Here is a 21,778-nt window from a genome sequence, read left to right on the forward strand (position 1 = left end):
GCCACTAAATCGAGCTCATTTATGCAGCCTAAGCATCATTTGGGCCTGAGAGCAACCACTTCAGCTGCCAAGATACTGATTTAAACCTCCCTGAAAGGAAGCGTGGCTTTTCCTATTTGGTTCCAAGTTAGTTGCCCTTTTCCACAGGTAAAACCCTAACTCTTAATGAAAACACCCTACTCCACAAGCAGAGGTTCCCAGGGACCTGAGTTCCCTGGAGCAATCAGCCGTTGCATGATGGTTTGCAGCTGTTTATGGAGACTCTGCTGTGGGTGGTTTAACACTCACAAGGGCACACCACATGGTGAACTCACTCTCAACATGACATAATTGCTGTCTTTGGACAAAATAAACACCTCAGAAACACAAACAAAGATGTTTATTGCAAATAAAAAATCATATTCACATCATTAAGTCTTATGAAATATAAAGAGGTCATTTTGTAAGTTGTTAAGCATCCATGAGCACAAGAACTGCCATTTTCATCAGAACAGCTGCCTGGGACATGCATATATTTATCTGAATGTGGCTAGCCAAATTTCTAGCCCTCTTTCTAGAAAGATGTTGATTGGACTGGTGACATCATCCTGACATTTTCACAGTTTCATTTGCCCCCGATCTGGCAGTAGAGGGTCATAGAAAACACCAAACCAAGAATCTGGAAAACAAAGATATTTCTGGTATTACTTGGCAATTCTGGAAATCAACTGATACACAATGGGAATATTTTGTTAGCAAATGTCTTGGATTTACATGCAGGCTAAATCTGCCGTGCAGAAGATTTTTTCCAATGTGCCTCTTACAGAATAGAGACATTTAATGAAGTCAGTATATACCACAGGTAAGACCGCAGATATAGTGGAGAAGTTTCATTTGTTTAAAAGATGGTTTGCCTCTGTGCATGAGGACCCCTGTATCTCTGTGTGTTCAAAATGCAGTTGTTAGCTGTGATGGAGCAGCAATTACAGGGAAGTTCAAGAAATTGGACAAAAAATGAGCATTGTATTTTCTGATAAAGTTAGAGGAATGTTCACTGTGTGTTCAAAGGATTGTCTCCCTTTGAAATCTCTCTTCCACTGTCATTCTCTTCTATGTAACCGTATGTGTGAAGTGTATGTATACAAGTGTATATATATACATGTGTATACTGTATACAAGTATCTATAAACCTACCTCACTGTTTTGAGTTGCAAATGATCATGCAACAAATATTTTATATTTATCAGTAATGCACTTGGGATAGAAACAATAGTGAGTTCACTGAAGAAGCTGTTACATGAAATAGAAAATTCAATAGAGTCACCATCTGTATTGGGAATTACTGGGTACAATCCCATGACATGTGGCAGACAGCTGGTGAGCTCAGATCAGAAAGCTTCCTTCTGAATTGAAAGTTAACCAGTCTGTGAAGGTGTTCCACAAAAGTGGAAAGCGCCCAGCTGACACCTTTGAAGCCACAAACACTGACATACTTTATTTACTTAAGGAAAAGACAGAGAAGAGCATATGTAGCACAGAGGTACAGCTAAGACAAAGGGATGGCCTCACACCTGGAATAAACTGACAAGGCTTCCTTGACATACTATGCCCACATTTGCACTTGCACCCAAATGAAACTGGGCCCTTCTTATCTATATAACTTTCACTAGTAGGGTGAGCTGAAAGCAGTAACAGCTCAAGCAGAAAGCAGTAACAAGTGGCATGATGAGGCAGGCAGAGAGGAGAAGAGCACCTCTTTTTATCTGGGATTTCCTAGAGCAGAGAGGTGGTCAAGCAAGTGGCCTTTGATTTGCAATTGCTTGAGTTAATATGGAAAGGCTAAATGTTTATCAAGTGTAAATTGCTATCTGACAATTTTTGCTGAGTCTCATATTGTTTATTCATGTTGTTTTCTAATCCTTTTATGACTGGGAAAGGCAGCCAGCACAGAAAATGCCAGCTGGAGAACAGGAAAGAATGATGGCCAGTGAACTAAAGGCAACAACCCACATAACTGCAATAACTAGAGCAAAGTGGCTTATAATTTGTTTAGGGATACAGATGCAATTTTACACTTCAATTATATTTTAAGACTATTTAATATCAGTGTATTTCACCTATTTTTCCCTCAAAGTAATATGTGTGAGAGACCTGACTGCCTACATATAGCTTCCTAAATACCAGAAAGCCTGTGCTGAGTAAGAAGTTGGTGGCCTGTACACCTCCAGTGCTGCAGCGGCATAATTCTTCCCCACTTATTACTATTTTCCTGGAAACACAGTTTTGAACTGGGGCTCTTGCCCACTCTTCTGTCATGAGGAGCAATCCTCTGCCAATGATGTTAAGAAGTATTTTTGAATAACAGACTGAAATTTCCACAGCAATCTTTGTCATTTCTGTTTTTCCCTCAAACATCCACTGGTGGAGAGCAAAGGTGGAGGAAAACCAAGGAGAAAGAGTGAAAAGAAAAAAAAAAGACTGAAAAAATGACTGATGAAATCCCCTGTTTCTTTATCATTTTCTTCTATTCAAATCAAAATCAACTAGCTGACTGGATAGCCGTACTTCTTCCTCTCTTCAGAGAAAATCTTGCATGTTATTCTTCAGTGTATGGTGAGGAAATAAAAAGAAACAGTTCACATATTCTGTGGTTTTTTTACACAGGAATATATGGAGCATCACACGTGTGCACTCAGGCACATTCATGTATCATCTTGATGCTTAAAGTTTTAATGCCTCCAAATTATAATTTTGTACCGAAACTTCTTAATGATAAAAATATGTACTCTAGGGGCTAAGTTTTATTAGGAGATTACTTTTTCCTCAAGAAAAGATGAGAAAGAGGAGGAAAAATCTGTCTATTCTTCCTCATGTCTTCTAGTGCTCCTCATTCACCCACATCTCTGAACACAGGGCTCAGTGTCAAGACACAGCCCAGCTTCAGGACTGGCAATTTTTTTGAAGAAAATCTTCCATGTGATACCCTTATACAGGCAGCAGGGTGGTCTGATCTCACCTGAAGTCTGCAGCTTAGCAGCCACATATTTTAATGAAATATGTTTATATGAATAACAGTAAGGTTATAGCTAAGGTGAGAGGTGGTTTTCCCTAGTCTATTAATTGAGCAAGCCATGTGTTTTAATCCCATTCCCAATGTATTTCCAAGTGGAACATATTGCTTGTCAGCTACTAAGTATTTTAACAGTGTACACTGGTACCTCAACAACAGCCAGTCCAAAGGCGATCCCCATAACTATGACCAGATTGTCTTTAACTTGTTTCATAATCACTTCTCCACAGGACTGAAAAAGAAAACAAAATTATTAATTATAGGTAAGCAATATTATCCTATAGGATATAGGAATAATAGGAATATCTAGGAAAATATAGGAATATATAGGAATGCATCTTCTAAAATAACTCTCAAACTCTCTCTCTTTCTCTTTAGCTCTGGGCTAAAAAAAGGCTATTTGAATTTACTCTGGCTTGTTGCTAATGAACACAAATCACACAGCTATGTGTACTTTATGCTCTGTGAAAGTCTTTGCCTTCCCAAATATGAAGATTTAGTAGCTGACCATAACAAGCTACTATTTTAAAGGAAGACATACAGCTGTAGTGCCTAATGTTTGCCTTATTTTCAGTCAATAAGGAAAGAAGTGTTTGTTCTTACTTCCATTTGATAATCATTTGCTGCTAGGAAAGAGTCAATGCAGCCAGCCGTGACCAGGTCTGAGAGGAAGCTTGTTTCCCACCAATGTTTGGATTTGAAACTTCAAGGTTTATTATTAGACTTGGGATTAACTAAAAATATTTGGTTATAAAACCTATCTTCAAAATTAATTTTGTCTAATGTTTGGTGGTCTTAGGCTAGGGCTGGAAGGGAGTAACCAGCATGACTTCATGAGGGTAAAGTCCTGCCTGTTGGACTTGACTCCTTCGATGATGGAGTAGCCCACCTAACTGGTCCTGGAAAGCCAATAGATGTAAACTTTTTGAACTTCAGCAAAGATTTTGGTGCTGTCTCTCACAGTATCCTTCTGAACAAAATGTCCAGCATACAGCCATGTTATGCCATAGGTGAGCATCTGGCTCGTGGGTCAGGCACAAGGAGTTATGGTAAGTGAGGTAACATCAATCTGGAGCCTGGTTAGTAGTGGGATTCTGCAGGGCTCCATCCTCAGTCCAATCCTCTTAAACATGTTCCTTAACAACTTGAATGTCGGACTCAAAGGAATACTAAGGAAGTTTGCCAGCAACACTAAACTAGGAGGAGCTGTTGACTTCCTTGAGGGAAAAGAGGCCCTAGAGAGAGAGCAAAACAGAGAGATGGGCAATCACCAATCATATAAAGTTTAACAAGGTCAGGTGCCAGATTTTGCCACCCTGGTTATGTTGGGGTTTGACTTGGAAACAAGATTCGGAGAGCAGCCCTGCAAAAAGGGACCTGGGGGTCCTGGTCCATAGCAAGTTGAATGTAAGTCAACAGTGCCCTGGCAGCCAGGAGAGCCAACCCTGTCCTGGGGTCCATCAGGCACAGCATCACAGCCGGGCAAGGGAGGGGATTGTCCTGCTCTGCTCTGCACTGGGGCAGCCTCACCTTGAGTGCTGGGGGCAGGTTTGGGCACCATAATATATGAAAGCTGTAAAGCTGCTAGAGATTGTCCAAAGTAGGGCCATGTGAAGGGCCTTTAGGGGAAGCCGTATGAGGAGTGGCTGAGGACACTTGCTCTATTCAACCTGGAGAAAAGGAGACTAGCGGAGACCTCATTTGGTCTTCAGCACCCTCATGAGGGGAAGCAGAGGGGCAGGTACAGATCTCTCCACTTTCATGAACACTGAAAGGACCGAAGGAAATGTCATGAAGCTGAGTCAGGGGAGACTTAGCTTGGATATCAGGAAAAGATTCTTCACCCAGAGTGTGGCTGGGCATAGGAACAGGCTCCCAGGGCAGTGATCACAGCACCAAACCCTACAGAGTTCAAGAAGCATTTGGACAATGCTCTCATGAACATGATGTGATTCTTGGGGCTGTCGTGTGCAGGGCCAGGAATTGGACTCAGTGATCCTGATGGGTCCCTTCCGACTCAGCCTATTCTATGATTCTACAGCTGAAGTTCTGTGCAGAGCTACATTCCTTTTCAATATTTGCATATGTCTGTTCTTACAGTGACTACATCTTCTCTAGGCACTGACAATCTTCCTTCTGCAAACAGGAGGGAAAGCCAAGTACAGCTTAAATACATCCAAATTACATTACTGTTACAAGACTACAACTGTCTTCCCCCCCAGATATAGCTGTATTTTTTCACCATATATCCTCTCTCACAATAAACACATGGGTCTTCTCCTTCTAGTTCTTCTAAAAATCTCTCTGTTAAGCTGACTCATAACTGCACTGGATTTCAAATATTTTTTCCCATATCAGAAGAGTTGGATGTCTCAACTAGCATCTCACATCACCATGAAATCTGTGTGTTCATATGAGCAATATCTTGCACCTGCAGTAATTTCACAGATGGCTTCTCATGTGTCCTTTGAGGGCTTGCCTGAGGCCAAAAAGACATTAAAGTGTGGCCAAAACACCCTCTTTCTATACATCTTATTTCCAGATTGGGTTCTGGTATCCTCTACTTAACCAGATTGTTTCATTGCTTTAAAATAGTATTTGCTTCTGTGGGACTGCATGGGGAGGAAATTACTGCTCAGGCAGGACCTGATTAAGGAGCTGTACAATTAAAGAATTATACAACCAGAATGGACATTTGCTAAATTCTGCTTGGTGCTAGGTGCATACTGGCAAAATTTGCACCACCAGCGTTCTAAAATTTCAATTACTTTGTGCTATTCAATTATTTTTTGCATTTCTTTTTAAATATTTTTTGCATATCCATAGAGTCCAGATTTCCTTATAATGAGACAAACAAACGATGAAATTTGTTATTTGAGATCTCTACTGTCTACAAGATGATACTCTTCTAATTGTACTTCTTTTTTGCCTGTCACCAGATATTTTGCCTTATTACATTAATTAAGACTTTCAGAAGGCTGTAGTTGTAAGAAATCACTCTTTGAATATTCTGCCATGAATCTCACAATATGTAAGGTTTCTTTCCATCAGATCCTGCAGAATGAGTGTGGGTTTTTTTAATTAAAGAATTATAAAACCCCAAGGGTATTGCATTTAAAGTGTTTGATTTTCAATATACCTTAGCATTTTGAAAGTCTCAAAGTCAACATGTCAACTAGCACAATGAGCTGGATGGGAGCATAGCCTTCAGAGAGAGGAATGAGAGCCAAAGGGTAGCTGGTGTGCAGCTCTGACCCAGGGTCATACCCTGGCCCCAAAGTCAATAATTTTCATCAACAGCCCATTCAGATTGCTAAGAGCCTAAACTGGAGAGATCTCAAGAAGAGGAAGGAGCAGAGTTATGAGCAGTCATTTCTTAACAGATGGCATGGGAGTAATTCTGGCTAAGAAAGAGAAAGCAAAACTTTGCCTTTTCAGAAAGATACAGAACTCCTGACTAGGCCAGTCACCAGAGATAACCTTGGGTTAAAACTTGGCTCTTTGGAAAGAGGAGTGAACATTTTTCTCACTTTTTTATAAATGTATCTGCCTCCATGGTTGGTGCAGAGGTCTGATGATGATGGCTTCTCTACTTCACATTTACAGATGTCTTTTTGTTTGTCAAAATTTTGTCCCCAGTCTTTAGGTCCATCCTTCAATCCACAACATTGGTACTGCAAGAAAGGAGTAAATGTGGAGAAGAGTTAAAAAATATGTGATTTTCAGTTTAAAGAGAGTAGTTGAGGGAGCTGATAGGAACAACAAAAAACAAATTTTATTTCACCTTTTTCAACATGGAAGTTGTCCCAAATTGATATGTCTCAAATACCCTTTACATTTCTACACCATGTATGTAAGTGCATACAGTTGTTTGGTTTTTTTTAAGAAGAGATAGGAGAAAAAAGACCAGATTTTCAGTATAAGATGCTCAAAAAACATTAACATACTATAAAGCTAGTAATTATCAGTGCCACAATGGAACTAGAACACTGGGTATACTATTTTTTAAAAATCAAGCCTTCTTCCGTAGGTTGTACTTGCAGAAGGTAAGTTGCCAGCTCCAGTAACATCCATATTCACCTCTTGAGAAGCCAGGCTGGAAATGTAAAATTCAGGCACTTAAAACTCTGAAATCTATAAAAATAACCTCTTTGAATGATGGTTATCTCTTTAAATTGAAAATGGACTGAGGAGACCAGGGCTCCATTTGGGGTTTGTGAAACCTAAACCAGGTGCAGTTTCACTTCATGTTCCACTGTATTCAAACCACTAAAGCTCAGAGGTGCAAACTTGGGTTTGAGGTCCTCCCTCTATTAAAAAGCAGCTGGAAATGTTCACATAATTTTGTATAAAAGCAAAGGCTGTGGGACATAATACAGCAGTCCTGTTACATTTAAAAATTAATGCAGTAATTAGGGGATTTTTCATTTTGCTCCTCTCTCCAGAGGGCTTATTATATCAGAAGAAATAAGCTGCCTCAGAAGCAGAGGACGAGGCTGGAGATGGAATGGGGAAGGAGAAGTGGAAGTAACATAAGACACCTAAATATTGTTCCTTGTTTGGTTTTCTTTCATACAGCAGTCTTTAAAAACATAAAAATTAACTTTATATCAATCCATAAAAGCAATCACCCATTAGGGACTAAAGAGACAGAGCAGCAGGCATTCTGTCAATGCACAGACCCAGGTGCCTGTGGGAGGGGAGGGTGTGTGATGTCAATGTCGTCAATGAGATTCCAGGGTGTTCTCTGTGAGATACCCAGGGGCAAGCTCTGACTAAGCATCCACCATCTGGGGTCTTGCAGGATGGAGGCACCAGGACAAGTGCAAACACAATAAAAAATAAACTTCTCATCCTATTTTCTTCCTTCTTCTAACACAGTAAAGCGTAGCATTTAATGGCTTCATAGCAGTAGGGTCTTCCAAATTAAATACACTCCTGATGTTTTCCTAATCCCTGGGGTAAACTCTTCTTAAAAGTACTGAAAAGTTCTTATTTGGGATATGGTGAAAGATCAATGTTCCTTCAGAAGGGAAAGCTGTAAGAAAGGGCCATGCAGTGCTCTCCTAAAAGAGTTTACCTAACTGTCAGTCTTACTTGCATGTGGTGTGTCCTTGCTTCATTGCTCTTATAGGCAGCACTATGGCACAAAGAAATCATGAAGGAAGACCCTGTCCTATCAAGAGAACAGAAGTCCCTTCTGTGGTGTTTCAACTTGCCTTTAAGTCATACCCTTTCCCACCCCAGGGAACGAAATTCAAATCTGCAGCAGAGTAGTCATAAAATGAAGTGGAGACAGATACCAAAGATGAGGCAGATAGCAACGACCCCATTGGTTTTTTACTGCTTAATTACCATTTTCTCCAGCTTCTGGAACTCTTCCTGATACTCTTTATATTCTCCTGTAGTACTTTGCAGTGCACTCACACCTTCGTTCAGAGTAAGGTTAAAGGCTGCTTCAACCTGCAAGTTAAAATATATCACTATTTTTTTTGAGAAGAAATAAAACTATATGAAGACATCAATGAAAATATAGAATAATACTGTACCTGAGGTTTGTACACTGCTCCTAAAACACCTGCTGCCACCTGAAGAATCAGTATCAGAAGCAGTGCAATAAAAAACTGGGGAAAAACAAAAGGGGTAGAAAACTGTATCACTTTTGACCAAGGTGATATAATTTCTTTTAAGTTAGTATTTATCTTTCATATGCTTGAATAACCATGTGGGTAGAATGATTTTCCAGTCAGAGATGCTCCAACTATTTCTTCTTTGATGATAAGAAAAACTGGTGCTCAAGACAGAGTACCAGTGATCAAAACAGCTGGTAATCAAAACAAGGCACACACCAGAACAGTGTCATGGTAACAGTGTGTAGGTGAGAGTTGGGCAGGAGGACAGGGAGGACATTCTAGGTGAACCAGCAAAGAGAAGGCTGGGAATTTAGAAAATTAAGTAGAATAGGTAATGGGTGAAAGCTGATGGAGGGAACTTTGATGATGGCTGGATGGAAAAAAAGCTAGTGAGTAATATGCTCAAGTCTCTCTGGACCCTGTTTTCTTGCTGATGAGACCAACCATAATTTTTACCACAACAGAATTTAGAAGGGGCCCAAACTCAAGGTGAGCAAAGAAAACACAGGATTATAATCATGCTTTTGGTTAAATTAAAAGATGCCCATCCTCATTTGATGCTACTTGCAAAGACTCCATCCATCATATGTAGCTGTGGCCTTTGAAAAGCAGACAGATGTTTTTCCTTCCTACCAGCATCAGCATGCACCGGCTCTCCTTGACAGCACCGCAGCACCCGAGGAACCCGAGGATCATGATGATGGCACCTACAGCTATCAGGAGATTAACTCCTCCAAGCATGCTGCTGTCTATCCCCTGGAAAAAGAGAGGAAAAACAATCTTTCAGCTACAAGAAGGTCCTCCTAAAAGCATCTGTATTCCGCAAAACAAGATCATTATTTTGTAACTGATAAATATGCTGAGTAGCAACTATGGAGAAATTGTGACCCATAAATAAACAAAGCTCTAGTGCTCCCTTCACAAATGTTGTGGTGGAGAACTTTATAATATCTGGTTTTTCACAACCTTTGTTTCTGCACAAGATGAAAATCAACTTTACGGAGTAATTGAATAAATATAGATCTTCTGTCTTTAAAGTGGCTTTTTAGTTGGTTTTCAGTCAATGAATCTTTGCTTTTTACTGGAAGTAGGAGACTTGATTACCTCAAAACCTCTCCTACATTAACCCAATGTTAAAGAAAAAAATCTCTGTTTGTCGTTAGGAAACCAGGAACATACTCTATGACTGTTCCTGAGAGAACACTTCTCAGAGTGATGCTGCATATATTTGAGAAATAGTTAGATGTATTTTCCAAGGCAGATTTTTTTCCTTTTTTTTTTTCTCCCAGGCTTGATCTCTAATATTACCTTCAGACATGAGAACTTTATTTTAATGTGTGGGGCATTCAACTAAACAATTCATATACCTCAATATTATTAAATATCAAATTATTCAGTTCCCACAGGAGTGACTAAGGCCAAAGGCCTAAAGAGAGAAAAATGTTCAAAGAATATTTTCCAGTGATACTGGTGCCAAGATTAGCAAAAATGTCTGGAAGTTGTCACATTTATCTTCTGATGGAAATTGCAAAGGTATATAGACAAGTATAATTTGAAGGATATGTTGTTCTTTCCCTTTCCAAGTTGGACTGAACCTGCTGTTATTTATTCTTAGAAAGCTCTATTCATTTTACAGCCAAATCCTTATGGTCTGCTCAGTTATTACTGAGGCGAAACATACATTGGTTTTGAATGGGAACTTTGCATGCCTGCAGGTAAAATGTGAGAAAATCCTTTCAATTTTGGTCCCCACTCTTAATTCATAGGTTTTTGGAGAGTACTAAGTGTTGCTTCAGGAAAGCAACTTGACATACATTTAAATATGAATTCTGAATAGGAATGCTCTTAAAAACTAAGATTTGGTAGTGATTTTGGTTTTCCAAGCTCCATTGCATCATTTGAGCCATCATATCAGAGACTGTCGAGTGTCAAGTATGGCAGTTTTAGCTTTTAGTAAAATGTTGATTGAGGAGTGAAAGTTGTGATTCTTCCCCTTCCAGAGAAGAGGATGGCAGAGCTCTCCACCATGACCTGTTTACCCAATGACACGGTGTCATCTTGAACCAAATTCTCTTGCACCCATGCTCTGCCAGACATGAGACATCTGGGACTGGCTAAGGGTAAAGTGCCATCAGCCAAATGGCAGGGAATGTACAAAGCTATCTTTTACCTTCACCATATTTTTATTTCCAGGTGGGAAAATACTGGTTTAAAAGTTGTTTTCTTAACTGACAGACTGTGCTAGAGCAACAGGGGAGTTATCTGAAGAATTGGAATGTAATCTATACTAAAGGCTCAATCTGAAAGCTGAAAAAAAATATGCTTCTGTGTGACACCTGGTTGTTTTTCACTTCTCTGGCCAAGAAGTCTTTTTTAGAAATAGAAGAAATGCAAATTAAGCTTTCAAATTAATTTGCATTTCTATGTCCCAAATTTATTTGAAAGAATATACTGCTTAAACCTTAGAGTCAGTGCCAATAGTTCTCACTGGGCAAAAGGGTCCACAGGACCACGGGGTCTTTGAAACAACAGGACCAACCTCTGCTGCATGTCTGCAGGATTGAGAGCTGCTCCTCAAAACTGTATTTTACCTTGCTTTGCAGAAAATAAAAGTCATAATATCTGAAGTAATTTAATAACCCATACAAAAAATCCATGAGGGCAACTCAGGGTCTTTTTTCTACCCTCCAGGAGGAGTTTTAGGACATTGTAATCCTAGATTCTTGGGCGTTTAAAGCTCTTTATATGTAAATATGAGGAGAAAAGGATAAGGTGTTTTTAAAGAGCTATTGAAAATTGAACAGAAAACTCCGTTTTCCCTTTCAAAGTTTCAGTTACTGGGGAAATGAGAATTGTGTTATTGAACATAGTGAGAAAGATAAAAATATTCCCCACAAACATAAAGAGTAACCCTAGGAATAGATATGACTATACTATTCTAATAGGGAAAAACATGGAAAAGACTATGAGCTGCATATCTCCACATTATTCTAACACCAAAATCATTAACAAAAGCATAATTATTTTTCACTAGAGGTGAGAGACACATTTTCAAACAGAAATCTGTGTGCATCTGCATGAAACTACATTAACAACATTGGCAGCTACTTCTCATAGTCACATATCTCTGCTTGCATCGACTGCTTTGTCTGACTACCTGCACCATGATGTTTCATCTTAACGTCATAAAATGCATTCTTCTTCACCCACACAAACCACCTCAACAAAAACATAGAAAATTTGTGGAAATGAATATGGGAAATTAAAGTATATGCAGTAGTTTCCACATTTCACATGGTGCTGGTATGACTGCATGCATTTACCTGCTGAGCACTGCTAACACGTATCCATATAGAGAATCCCAAAATAATGCAACCACACACCTGTGGGAGAAAATAAAGACATGTTAGAAAGGTCAGCAACTTTTTTACTAACATTGAGTATCCAAATTGCACCATATGCTGTCCAAACTTCTGAAATCACTTGTTTGGCAAAGCAAAAGAAACATGAATTGCTGGAGCAGAGAATATTGATTCATTTCCAGGAAAATTCGTAAGTGTAGTTAAATCTTCAGGTATGCACCAAATCCCTGATGTTTCCACCCCAGAGGACTAAGCATTTACATGATGATTTATACATGTGTTTGGGAAGCACACAGAAATTCTGTCAGATGAGAGAGAAATATAAATTGCTATTGTATCTATAAAGCATGTCTGTAAAGAATGTTGTTTCTAGAATAATGGAAACATGAGATTTGATAAGGGATGTTTGCCTATCTGCTGTTTCTAGCCTTATTCAGGACACATATCTGGAGACATTCTCTTTGGTAAACCTAACAGGAAAAGTTCTAAATGAATTCTTTTTGCTGTTTCAAATGCAGCAATATCAGGCCATCTCCGATCCTTAGAACAGGTCTCAGTATATGTTCCCATTATAATTTTACAGAAAACAGACAAGTACAACTTGAGCTTGTACATGTGAATGTTTGACCAGCATGACTTTCCTTAAGATGCTGGAGTCAGGGAAGATGAATCACAGGTCCAGACACATTCCTTCATTTCTGGTTGTGCTCCTATTTCATCGATCATTGAGGTACTGTTCACCTGTGTGCCAGTCACTCTATTCCTAACCTTGTTGATGAATACCACACAGAATTTCTCTTTATTAACTGTTGGACATAGGTAACCAAGAGGCTACTCAGGTGTGAGGATTGTGCCTGCTGGGATGACTGGTAAGAGAGAGACCTCACTGAGGACCAGGGACTAGTCAGATTTATAATTATCTCCATGTGCCACTAATACTCAAGTCATAAATGGCCCTGAAATGTTGTTATGAATTTCCCTTGAAGACTGGGACTATTGAAATTAAAATAGTTTTTTTACATGGTTTAGATATTTTTTCTTTAAAAAAACTTTCCCCACAGCAGTTTTCATATAATATTCAGTATCAAAGACATTAATGACCTCAGCAGATCATTGAATACGGAATAGGGCCAGCACTCAGACATGAGTACCACACATTTTCCTGCTCTAAGTAAAGCTCCTATAAGTACATTTTAAACATGAAAAATAAAGTTGTACAATAAATGACTGCTATAACATGCTATCAAATTGAACTAGAACTTCCCACTGAAAACTTTTGAATCCTGCTGAATTTGCCTAGAAACTGATGGTATAACATATGACTGTACATTTCAGTCTTGTTCAGCAGCACTGTGTGAGTGATGTGGCTATTCACTACATAACATGGGCTTACTAATGTGAAAGTTTCCACTGAAGCATCTATTGCTACAAATCCAAAGAGATTTTTTTTGTTACATAGGACCTCCCATTAAAATACAGCAGAGTAGTAGAAGCAAATTTAGCTAAATGTACAGGAACACATCAATCAAATGGGAATGCTACAATATTTTCTTAATGTAAAAATAGAAACACTGTTTATAAATCAAAACATTAGTAAGATGTGTACATATTTTAATTTTTAAAATAGAGTTGGTTTAGGTTGATAAAAAAATGCTCCATTTCAGTAAAATCTTAAGGGTTTGTTTCTAGTTATTTTCATAATATGCAAAGTGTACAAAAACACATAAAGAAAACTTTTGAAATAGCAAATAAAAATGGTCTGTTCCGAAAGAGTCCAAGTTGAACATGTCAAGTTTGTTGCAATACTCCATCTTAAAGTATTCTTAAAATAAAGTTTCAATTAAATAAACTTTCATTCCAGGAAATTTCATTTTTAATGAACTGCTAGTGTTTTCTGATGGAATAAAATTAGCTTCTTTAAAAATGTCTTCCCCCATTTTCCCAAAATTAGATGGCTATCTTATTTTTGCCACAATCCTTGATAAAGAATCAGTGATCTTATCTCAGTCTCATAAATTGAACAGCAAGAGTACTGTTGTCCCTCACATTTGGTTGGTCCTTCTCAAGCTTCAAATTTGGTCTGAGAAAGAAGTACAGCTCAGTTGGTTAAATCAATACTACCTCAGATGAGCCTGACATAGTGCTGAACCAACAGTATATTAAGACTCTGCAATTCTCATACACACAAATACCAAACTTGTGGGGAATTTCCTCCACTGGCACACCCTTGTCAAACAGTAAGTTCAAGTATATCAGGAGGAACTTTTACAACCACAGAAGGTTGCTTCTGTTAAAGAACATATTTGACTGGCATATTTCCTTGAGACACCTGAAATGACAATTCTAGGCAGGTCCTACAGAGAATGTGGCCTCTGGCTCAGCAAACCTGCTAAGCTTGTCTTGCTACTTCAGGGACTGAGATGTTCACATTAAGGTTCAGGGAAGGGGCCACTTTGTAGATGGGGCTGCAAGTCTGGTATTAACAGCTGATAAAAGATCTCTATCACCAACCACATTGCTTCAAACAAGCGTCAGACGTCAGTATTCAGTGAAAAAAATAGCTAATCCTCCAATTTTGCATGACGTGGAGGAGCAGGAGTTGGCGCAATGCGGACAACAGGTGAGACTGGATATCCTGCAAACTCCAAAGAAAGGAAAGAAGAAAAATCTGACATGTGTTAGGTTTAATGCACAAAACTGACAAGGATTAATTTAAGGACTGTTAGAAACTCCATCTAGTTTCTAACAGTCCATATAGGCACCCAGTTCCAAAGCACAGATCTTCAAAAATCAGTCTGCTGTTCTTCACCTAACTGGGAAGATGAAAAGCTCTATTTGTGTGCTGGAATCCAGCATGGGGCTCATGGGCATGTAGATGTCCCAGGGGACACGCATCGTGTAGTGAAGCCATCCATAGTCAATTTCCAGAGCTATCTTAGACTATTCCAGGGCTTACACACTTAGTGTGATGCTGCATGACCTGCTTAGAAAACGTCATCAGAAGCCTAGAAAGCTCATTCCTGAGTCTTTTAAGAGAGGACACTCCCTGAGAGATTGCAAAGGGTGTAAAATAAGAACACCAGGTAAATACACAAGAGTCGTTCTTATCTATTTAGGTTAAAGTCACCTTCATTCTCCAGTATCAGTAATTTTCCACTTCTCAACTGTCTTAGTACTAGAGAGAGCAGCTGTGGGATGAGTGGCTGTTAAGTCATCTCTGTTCCCTCAACCTTACTGTTGCAGTTTAGTGATTTCCATGAATTAGAGACAGGAATGTGAACCAAAAAGTTCCGTTTCATTGTATTTCTGTCAGGCCATACTGTTCTTCCCTATCTTGATCATGCTAAACTAAACATTTGTCTAAAAATAATTAACTATAGCTGCATTCCTATCCTTCTCTGTTCCATCAAAGCAGGCATATGCACAGTGAATGCTCTCAGCATTTTCTTCCTTAGAATACAGTATGGGTTTTTCAACTTTGGTATAAAAATAGGAGGAAGTTTGTTTCACACATGTTTGTTTCATGACTCCCCCAGGATCCCACCCCTTTTTTCTCCCTAGGAAATCCATACTGTCACTGGAGGCATAGGACACCAGTCCAATGTTCATTCCAGAAGTATTTTGGAGCTTTCCTAATGCTAGTCTAAGACATTTGTCCATGTTTTAGCTCACAGTAAACACAGATAAATGTGAACAGGTGTGCTGGTTTTGGCTGGGGTAATTTTCTTCACAGTGGCTGATATAGGGCTGTGTTTTGGATTTGTGATGAACACAGGGTTGATAATATAGAGAAGTTTTTGCTATTGCTGAGCAGGGCTTACATCAAGTTTTCTTCCTCCTTTCATACTGCTACTCTGGTGAGGAGACTGCAGGTGCATGGGAGGTTGGGAGGAGACACAGCCAGGATAGGTGACCCCAGCTGACCAAAGGGATGTTCCAGACCATTTGACATCATGCTCAGTAGATAAAGCTGGCAGAAAGAAGAAGGAAGGACATTTGGAGTGATGGCATTTGTGTTCACAAGTAAACACTTCACATAATGAGGACCTGCCCCCATGGAGGTAGCTGAACACCTGCCTGCCCATGTGAAGCAGGAAATTAACTATTTGTTTTGTTTTGTTTACATGAATGGCTTTTTCTTTCCCTATTAAACTGTCTATATGTCAACTCACGAATTTTCCAGCTTTTATGCCTTCAATTCTCTCTCCAATCCTGCTGGTGGGGGAGTGAGTGAGTGTCTGTGTGGTACTTGGTTGCTGGTGGGGGTCAAACCACAAAACCAGGAAAAAACTTCCTGAGGAACAGGAAGTCAAATTCAGAAACTTACAGATTCCTGTAAATACTGTTGCATAAAAACTTCAACACAAATGTCAAAAATCTTCAATCTGCCTTCATTAAACTGAAGGAAGGAACTGAGGGAGACAGTCCAAACCATCACTGCTCTGTCAGGAATTTCTTTGTGAGGTCCATAAGTAATCAAAGAATTTGGGCTAGCCACAAATTTTCCAAGGCTACTGTTTGTGGTCCCTTTTGAATGGTATCACCTTTTCACTTGAAAAAAATCCCTAGAGGCAAAGCCCATAATATGGATAGGAGTTCTACTTCTGGTTTCAGTGAACCCCGGTGAACCTGACAAAGCTCTGTCAGGAAATCTGACAGTAAGGCTGAACCATGAGAGAAGTGTTCTTTAACTCAGAGCTTTCAAGACCTGAAATTCTTGCAACCCAGCTGAGATGTGGTAAGTAGACAAATGCGGTTTAAATAACACCCAGAAACCTGCCTGCTGTGCTGTGCTGTATCAGCCTTGGTACAGCTGTGGCAGTACTGCCAGCACATACATTCTTAGAAACATTTACTGCCCACCATCAGAAACTAATTATGCACTAAATGTAAAGCAAAGAACCACAAAGAAGGCTATGAAAACCATTTATCAATTAGGAGGCTAAAAATTCAAGTAAATTTCCCGTATTTTCTATTGCAACTGCATTTTCAGGATCTTGCATGCAAACAGAAATAAAAGGAAAACAACTGTGCAATGTTATTGCAGAGTCTGTTATCTTCTGACTGAGATGAGTGATGTCCCTCGACATGAGGGGCACAAGATGAACAGGGAGTAGCTTGTCTACTTTTAAATGCAGAGGGAAAGGTGTTTAGATGGAAAAAGACAAAAGGAAGGGCAAAAGTTAAATATATTCTCCTCTCCCTGATTTAGAATCATACTCTGGTTCCACTTATGCTCTATTTTCTTTACAATTTCTCTAACTGCAGCATTCAGATAATGGGGAACACATTTCCTACATCATTAATAACAGTTTAAACACAAACTTACCCAAAAGAAAAAGTTGAAGATGAACATGGAGTACTTCATGCATTTGCTTACACCCGCCATTTTCAACAAGCTGAGACAAAAACGAGTGCTGCAAAAGACGCTTTCCTAAGAGTTTGACCTCGATAAAAGTTGTTCTTGTGTCTTCAGAAAACCTCTCAAAGCATGTCAAATACACTGTGCTCTGCTCCTGAAAGCAAATGTTAAGACCAAGTCATCCACAATTGCTTAAATAGTTGCTTTATCACATGTAAATATTAACCAAGCATTAGGGAACACTACCAGTTGTTACCACCAAGTCTCCAGGTTCTTACTGCGTCTTGTGATTTGTACTTCTCTTTAATAATCCTATGACTTGTCCTACACCTCAAAAGTAAATAATGAAGCAGAAGTTAGTTTTGAGAGGTGAGCAGAAAAATTTTTACAGACCTGCTTTTAAGAGGAAGTTGAAATAATTGCATTTCTCAATCCTTCACGTTGCAGGGTTTACTCTTTCACTGACTAATGTTTACTGTCAGCATTCATTCTGTTGTGTTCACACTTCCACTTCAGATGTTCAACCAGCGTGAAAGGATGAGTCTGCTTTATCCCAAGAGAGGAGGGATAAGGAATCTGCCAACATTTTCTCCCTCTGAGTATCTGCTTCAGATCCTTTTCCTCTTCCCCAGCAAATCAGGACTTCAGGAACCTGAGCATTGTGGTGCACAAAAGTAACACTGTGCAGGTTTCCAGAAGCATTTTGAACCCCAGCACAGCAACCCTAGTTCTGGCACTAGGTGCAGGATCCCTCTCAGCAACAGGAGCTAGACTCATTCCAGAAAGCAAGGCAGAAAGCCTATTCCATTGAGTTTGGGCTTTGTCTTGTTTGTTTTCTTCTGTGTCCCTCCAACTAAGAATCCTGAGGCAAAAAAGAGGTATTTTTTTGCCTCAGGATTCTTAGTTGGAGGGACACAGACAAAAGCTGGGTTTTTTTCCTATGAGCCTATTCTCTGAAGAAGCCCCATACAGCAGTGCTTGTAGAAATGAGGTCAGACACAGGTTTCTCTGAGTTTGTCATTAAAAAAAAAAGAAGCCTTAATTTTGAGGGTGAACACAGTGTGAGAGATTAAGGGAACACTGATCTGAACTGATTTATGAAGTCCACATGGCCCAAACCCAGTTTTCAGTCTTCAATGTCAATTCCTGTTTCTCAGTTCCGGTCTCTATATTTGAAAAATATGGGAAGTGTTAGTATATAACACACTTATAGATGGTGACAAAAAGATGTAAATTAGAATCTGGCTTTTGTAGGATCCACAAAAAAACCCCACCAGTACTCTACATTTAAAATAATTCCCTCCAGCTGCTCTCTTAACTAGCTTTCCCATTTTCAGTAGTGTATCTATACCTGCCTCTGACTTCCTGTGCTCCTTTCTGGGATAATAGTCTTTGTTATAACTCTAGGATATCAATTGTCTGACTACCTTATTTCAAATATTCACCCTAAATCTGAGAATACTCCTAAAAGTAATTGCGCTCATGAAATACAGATCTTGTAAGGATTGGGAGAAACAACTGTGTGGTATGGTTTCCATCTAACATGCTCCACAAAGAAGTAAATTGAGAAATGTGGGTGTCTTTATGGAGGAGTGCCATAGCCACAGATGAATCATGAGAAACATTTAAACAGTCATATAAAAATGTATGAAAAGGACCATGAAGGGTAGTAAGGGAATTACAGATGATACAGGATTTGAAAAGATAAGTCTGCAATCAGACCATACAATTGCAGAAAAGTAAGTTTATTATAGTGGAGTTTGGAAATTGCACAATGTACCGAAAATGACCCTGCTGTAAATGTTCACACAGAGTAGACACTGATTAGGGAAGGCTTGAGCCATAGCACTGCTGTCCATGAGATACTTAGCTCAGGCATTCAGTCAGAGATGGCTGAGGGAAAATGTGCTGAGGAAATAATAAGATAGGAGGCAAGCATGAGCATTCACGCTGGCTCTTCAAAACAGGACAGTGTGCAAGGACCTTTGACATGCCCAGAACTTCTGCTGTTTCCTTGGTTTTGGTCTTGGTGAGTTTTGGGGAGGTTTCTTGGCGCGGGTTGAGGTTTTTGGGATTTTTAGGGGGTTTTGGGTTTTTTTTAATAAGCTTATTGAACATAACCACAAGCAAGTTCTGGTAAGATCCCAGCTTACAACATGCTAAATTACAGCTGCTGAACAGAAACTCAGTATCCGACTTTGCTACAATTCCTACATGCTTCATATCTATATTTAATAGTAACTAAAGCAAAAATATGCAATCTAAATTTAGAAACAAACAAGCAGTTTCCAATAAGTGACAGATTTTCAGCTTAAATCTTCCATATGTTTGCCTAATTCTTATTTCCTGGCTACACAGTGGTTTTTATGCCTTGGAGAAGGGAAAGGCTGCAATTATGGAACAGATTACATTCTTAGTTGCACCTACAAGTACGAAGGTCATGCAGATAATTGCAGAGGTTTATAAATCACAGGAATGGCATGAGAAATTTTGCTGCTATTTATCTGCATATGAAATTGCTTCCACTACCCCTCCACTAACTGTTTAGATAATCAGCTATACCCTACCAATAACAAAGCCTAAGCCACAAACTACTCAAAAGCTTTTCTCAGCAAAGAATTTGTGAAAAATCCGTTTAGTTACTGCTCCTCTACAGATTAGTGCAGAACCTGAGTGCAGCACAGGGTGAGAGCCTCTGATGCAACACAGACAGCTCCCACCACAGCAGGGGAGCTCTGACAACATGCTCACACAAAATACTGGAGAGACATATTTTAGCCAAAAAAAGAATAAACCAGTATTTCTGTAATGAACCCAGAGTAAAGCATCCCCCCTTTAAAACATCCCAAGCAGCTAGAGTTGATTTTACAGTTTTTATCTTCCTTCACCTCTGAGCCTTCCTCACTCTGAGTCTTTTTCATCTTGTTTTACAACCTCTCTTTTCTCTTGTGAGGTGCCTCCACAAGCTCAGTCTGTGACCAAAGCCCCATATCAGATGATTCACTGCACAACTAGTCACACATTCAGGTTCAGACTTGAAAAATTGATTTGTCCTGGGTAACAGTGAAGTCCTTGAATGGTGGGGTGTGAATAGTGGAGAATAAAAAGGATTTTGCCCATTTCAGTGATAAATGCACAACAGAGAAGATGGGTAAGAACCATATTCAGAGTGGGGGCTGAAGCTTCAAAGGGATCAGTAGATCTCAGGATCAGCTGAATCAGTAGATTCCACTTATATAAGATGTGCAGAGATGGATTTCAGGCTGTCACTGCATTTGTCTTTCAGCCAAAGGGATACTTGACCTCTTGCAAACTCTCTTGTTGCTCTGAGGTCTCAATACAAGTTTCTGCATTTCCTAATTAAACTTATTAAGTGCAAATTATAAGCACTTTCTCATGCTTTCACAGTAAATTGTTTACCCATAATGCCAGGTGAAGCAAATGTTGAGTGGCATTAGCCCTGTCAGCATTTCTGCAGTCACCTAAATGGGGTGTGCTGCCTAACAAAGGCATGTTTGCAGTGCAAACAGTGGGACACACACCTTTAAAACAGTGCAAAATTTTAGTATCTGTTCTTGCCCTTGACTGTACTTGCAACACAGTCTGACTCAGCTTGTACTTAGTTTACTACAACTCGAGTTACAACCTTAGCAATTACATCTTATTGCAATATTGTAAAAACCTGTAATAATTCAATTGTAAAACTGAAGAATATTATTATGTCTGATTCTTAGAAAAATACTACAATTTCCTAACTGATCTTATTTTTGATATGTGGCCCTGCCATGACAGCTGAGTTTATACTCAAATCCCACAGTCAAACAACTACAAGACTCCCTGCCCTCATTTTAAACTATCCTTTGATTTAAGCCTTGAGTTGAAGGATGAGAGTGGAAAAAATGACAAAAATATACCCAGAACTCCAAAGGCTGAATAAAAAGTAGAAGAAAGATGATAGTACTATTGCATTTAAGCATGCATCTTAATCCATTTTCATTATTTTGTGTAGCTGATTTGTAATTTATGAGTGCATAAACTTTTTGGAAACTTCCATACCTCACAGGGTTTAGATAGTAACAATTGAGCGCAAGGCTGATACTGCAGCTGATCACATGAAAAGATGTAGAAGTGCTTTCAACCAGTGTTACACATGCATATGGGTGGCTGCATCAGCTGTCTAGTGTGCCTTCGCAGCTTCTTCCAAGGAGTGGATATTGCTAAGGAGGGATTAATCTTATCCTAAAGTAGGCATAAAAACAGGACAGGTGAACTGTGCCTGTTTCTTGCCACTGACCAAAAAGTGAATCCATGAATCTGAAGACTTATGAGATGGATTTCACACTGGAGTTCTCTCAAGGGGACAGCATCTCTA

The 21,778-nt window shown here is 39.3% G+C and overlaps 1 protein-coding gene across 1 annotated transcript; it reads right to left on the bottom strand.

Moving 5' to 3' along the window:
- Positions 1 to 604: 604 nt before the first annotated feature.
- Positions 605 to 17,433, bottom strand: TSPAN8 (tetraspanin 8). Its single transcript, XM_036401735.1, has 8 exons — positions 17,374 to 17,433; positions 12,006 to 12,065; positions 9,316 to 9,438; positions 8,599 to 8,673; positions 8,405 to 8,512; positions 6,580 to 6,723; positions 3,198 to 3,281; positions 605 to 658 (listed from the first exon to the last, which is right to left on the bottom strand). Exons 1-8 carry the CDS (start codon positions 17,431 to 17,433, stop codon positions 605 to 607), a joined length of 708 nt encoding a protein of 235 aa, XP_036257628.1.
- Positions 17,434 to 21,778: the final 4,345 nt, after the last annotated feature.

The sequence above is a fragment of the Molothrus ater genome, chromosome 5, assembly GCF_012460135.2.
Source record: "Molothrus ater isolate BHLD 08-10-18 breed brown headed cowbird chromosome 5, BPBGC_Mater_1.1, whole genome shotgun sequence".
Classification (NCBI taxonomy): domain Eukaryota; kingdom Metazoa; phylum Chordata; class Aves; order Passeriformes; family Icteridae; genus Molothrus; species Molothrus ater.

Coding starts and splice junctions, on each gene's coding strand:
- TSPAN8 (XM_036401735.1), bottom strand. CDS start 17,433: ATGGCGGGTGTAAGCAAATGCATGAAGTACTCCATGTTCATCTTCAAC. Junction 6,724..8,404: donor TCCAGAAGCTGGAGAAAATG/GTAATTAAGCAG, acceptor CCTTTCTTGCAG/TACCAATGTTGTGGATTGAA. Junction 659..3,197: donor TTGGACTGGCTGTTGTTGAG/GTACCAGTGTAC, acceptor TTTGTTTTCCAG/ATTCTTGGTTTGGTGTTTTC.